This window comes from Pieris napi, chromosome 16 (genome assembly GCF_905475465.1).
Source record: "Pieris napi chromosome 16, ilPieNapi1.2, whole genome shotgun sequence".
Taxonomy (NCBI): domain Eukaryota; kingdom Metazoa; phylum Arthropoda; class Insecta; order Lepidoptera; family Pieridae; genus Pieris; species Pieris napi.
Window position 1 is genome coordinate 11,285,817 of NC_062249.1, and position 3,910 is coordinate 11,289,726.

Consider the following 3,910-nt stretch of genomic DNA (forward strand, 5'->3'; position numbering starts at 1 on the left):
CGTAATTTCTAGTTAAATTTTAATAAGCACGTAGTATATTGCAAGAATTCAACTAATTATTGCGAAACAATAACAAAGAATTCGTTAAAACTAGACATTAGAATTATTACCTTAAATTTGTAGACCGTGTGAGTCACATTGTTATTCTGTACTTACACACACCAATATAAGTTATGGCTACATACTCTATTAACGACTCTTGCGTATAACAATTATATTTCTCACAGATACTGTAAGTGTATGGACTAACTAGCTCATAGAAAATTATGACCCTTTAGTTTCTAATAATCGGGAATTATAGCGTAAATTATAGATTATGTCAACTGTCAACAGACAATCATAGGCGCAACAACCTATCTATTTTCATGGGCCACTTCAAATTATGTGTTTACTGCAATTATTCTTTAGGGGACTCGATCCACCACACAGCGCTGTGTGTTTCCAAACCAATACGGCGTACCATTCCATGAATGGGCAGCAATAACAGTTGCCAATAGCCCCCGGGTCCATGTCCATGGGCGGCGGTTAACACTTTATTCAAAGATCTTTTGCCTCCTGTCTCATAAAAAAAATTTCACTCTGGCCATAATTTATGATTCCAATCTTGGTGATTGGCTTCCAGGTTCAAATGCTATCTGAAGATGTAAAAATACATTGCTGAGCGGTCGGGGTTCAATCACGCGACCTTGGAATGAGATTCGCACACAACCTATAGTTTTACGACATCATTTGTTTTAAAAATAGCTACAAGTTTTAAAAAGCCAATTGGATTTTTAATTAATATTCACCTAATTAGTTTGACGTATGAAACGTTTTCATATATTTTCATAAAAATATCGCTAGCCTTAGCTATTGATACGAAAACCCATTCAGTTCAATCTATTCATATTCTGTTGATAGTGAATAGCACTGAATTTAATAACTGTGATAGTTTCTATGATATAACTTAGTTTATACAAATTGTTGCTTACAAATATTGATAAGAACTTATTAAGAAATTAGCGTAAAATATATATTAAATACATCTTCAAACATATATAAATGAAAAGTATATTATTAAGCCTACTACTTACTTACTAAAATATATTTTACCATGTGTCAGATACGACTTTCGGGCATGGGTATTATGTCAGAAACATCTTTTAAAGTTGAGAACATGCCAAAGAGGAATAGAAAGGAATGGTGGGTGCTCTTTTTCGATGTCAGTGTTAACTGAGACATCGAAAAAGAGCAGAAGAAATAAGATCATCGGCCAAATTAGAGGATATTATAAGGAAAATAAGGCAATTGAAATGGCGTTGGACCGGGCGCATGACGAGAGTAGCAGGTTGAAATGGTTAAAAATGATTACAGAATGCCAACCAGGAGATGAAAAAATGAAAAGAAGAAGACAGAGCAAGAGATGGGAAGACGATACAAAGAGAATAGGAGGCACAAGGAGACAACTGGACAAGAAGAGCTAACATTAAAAAATAATGGAAGCAGCTGGAAGAGGCCTATGTGTCACAGGGCACTCTGATTACCAAAGCCGGCTCGTTTGATGTATTAGATAATGTGATAAATGTGATAAATTAAAAACATAATTTGTCAAAAAAAACAATTCTCGGAACGCAGTTCTTCAACCGTAAAAAGTTGTGAGCTCCATGTAATACCAAGTCGGTCAATTTGTTCAGGCTATTCCCTATTCCCAGTTCTATCCCTATTTAAGGGACCTTCTGTCTTAAGTTATTACGTAATTAGCTAACCAGACAACATCTATCAATATTACACTTTTATGTTTTTTATATATAGATCAAATATTTTATACATTTGTACACTGATTCATTCACGTATAAATAACTATTATATATAATTCCGTATAACTATATTGTAATGTTATTCAGCTAGGACTAACCTTCTGAAAAAAGGACATAATATGATTCGGTGTATTCATTTAGTTAACGAATTACAAAGGTTAACGGACCTTTTTCATTGTCCGTCGAGTGAACTGACAAAAGTTATATTTGTTAGTATCTGCAGTAGTTAGTTAATTTCTTGTATTATTATGTAATTTTTTCCTAATTAATATTCTATGTTTGTCTTTATTTTCATCTGTAAATTTTATTCACTAGTTGTGCACTCTTGTCAATTTAGAGTCATGTTAGGGCAGGAGTGTTTTAATAAATAAATTTTATTACGTTGACTTCGCACGCACAACTTGACATTTAAATCAAGTTAAAAAGGCAATTGAAAGGACGATCCGTAATCCTCAACTTAATGTCACTTCCTAGTTAATTACGTCCAAGCATCCGTAGTTACCGCAATATTCGCAATGTGAATGATATGTTTTCGCGGTCAGCACTCGGACCCTTCCAATATACTTCAAGGCCTAAACTGTTCATATAAAACCTGCGACCCGCCCGCCACGCACAATCTGTTACTTTCACGCGAGCAGTGCACATTTTGAGCAAAAATGTACAGGCTCATATTTGTCTTTGTTATCGCGACGGTCGCGTGTCAGCAACAAGAAGGCGCCAAACGCGTTCCCAAGTACGCTGGTGATCCGAGAACCGCCGCCATTGTTCAAGAAGCGCGGTATCTCAGTGGAAACGGTGCTTTCGGCTCAGCATACCAACAGGAAGATGGAATTAACTTCAAAGAAGAAACTGACGCTGATGGCAACCGTAGAGGCAGCTACTCCTACATCGACCCCACTGGACAAAAGAAGACGGTGAACTACATTGCCGGCAAGAACGGTTTCCAAGCTGTCGGCGACCACATCCCAACTGCCCCATTAGGAGCGGCACCTACACCTGGATACACCCCAGACCCTCGTTACCAGGCACCTGAATACCAATCTAACCAATACAGTGCTCCTCAACAGTATTCAGCGCCTAAGAAATACTCAGCCCCCCGTAGCTACAACGCACAACCAAGTGTTGATGACGGTCAGTACCACCCTGAGTTATACGAACAAGGAAACGACGCCGCGCCCCAGCAACAGTACCAGACACAACAGTACCAGCCACAACAATATCAAGCAGAGCCTCAATACCAGCCTCAATCTCAATCTCAGTACCCAGTGAACAACATATACCCTGGCACACAGCAAGCTCAGTACAGCGGTGTCCAATCGCAGCAGTACAACGCACCTCAACAAAGAGAACAGTACTATGAGCCCACAACTCCCACTCCAACTAGATTCTTCCCTCCGGGCAAGTTCAGTCTGAACAGAGCACCTGACGGCTACACTTACTCATTCCACAAAGTTTAAATATAATTGGCATATCCTCGGCAAGGAGAGGTGGAAAAACAACAACATTCCCCCCAAGCATTTCTTAATTGTTGTTTGTTGTGATAGTGTGATGGACAATCTATTGTTGTTGTTGAAAGTTCCATCGAAATGCTTTATGAAAATTTGTAAATAAATGTAGCTATACCGAAAATATATTTAAATGAATTCCTAGCTAATGAATTTACTGTTATGTGCTGCGGTAAATATTTAATTTACTGTTCTTTGCGTAATGCTCCGGTTAGTCGCTTAAAGTTGGACGCAAGTATCTGACCTAGTCCACGTTATAATAAAGATATAATCTCGTATTGCATCACTTTATTTATAAATTACGTCTAACGCCCCAGTTCTATATACCACGCAATAAGTACGTTATTCATGTCGTCTATATTAGAAAACTCTTCGGTTGTAGAAAGTATCTGAGTAACAAATTTTTAAGAGGAAACACCAGGTTCGCTGTGTCAATAACACGCCACAAAAGAAAAAAACAGACATAACAATTACATCACAGCCCCCTATTATGTCATATAACTATATCTCCTACATTATAGCCTTGTATATCATTAATTATTTCGGTAATATATTATAAAATAGAAGAATCAGTTTAATTAAGACATTCCGCATTCCTGCAATTATATT

At 37.4% G+C, this 3,910-nt stretch overlaps 1 protein-coding gene across 1 annotated transcript; it reads left to right on the forward strand.

The window, feature by feature from the left end:
- The first annotated feature begins 2,400 nt into the window (after positions 1–2,400).
- On the forward strand, positions 2,401–3,579 carry LOC125057314 (pupal cuticle protein). Its single transcript, XM_047660951.1, has one exon. It carries the CDS (start codon positions 2,453–2,455, stop codon positions 3,251–3,253), a length of 801 nt encoding a protein of 266 aa, XP_047516907.1. The 5' UTR covers positions 2,401–2,452; the 3' UTR covers positions 3,254–3,579.
- Positions 3,580–3,910: the final 331 nt, after the last annotated feature.

Excerpts from the sequence above, each read along its gene's own strand:
- LOC125057314 (XM_047660951.1), top strand. The coding sequence starts at position 2,453 with ATGTACAGGCTCATATTTGTCTTTGTTATCGCGACGGTCGCGTGTCAG.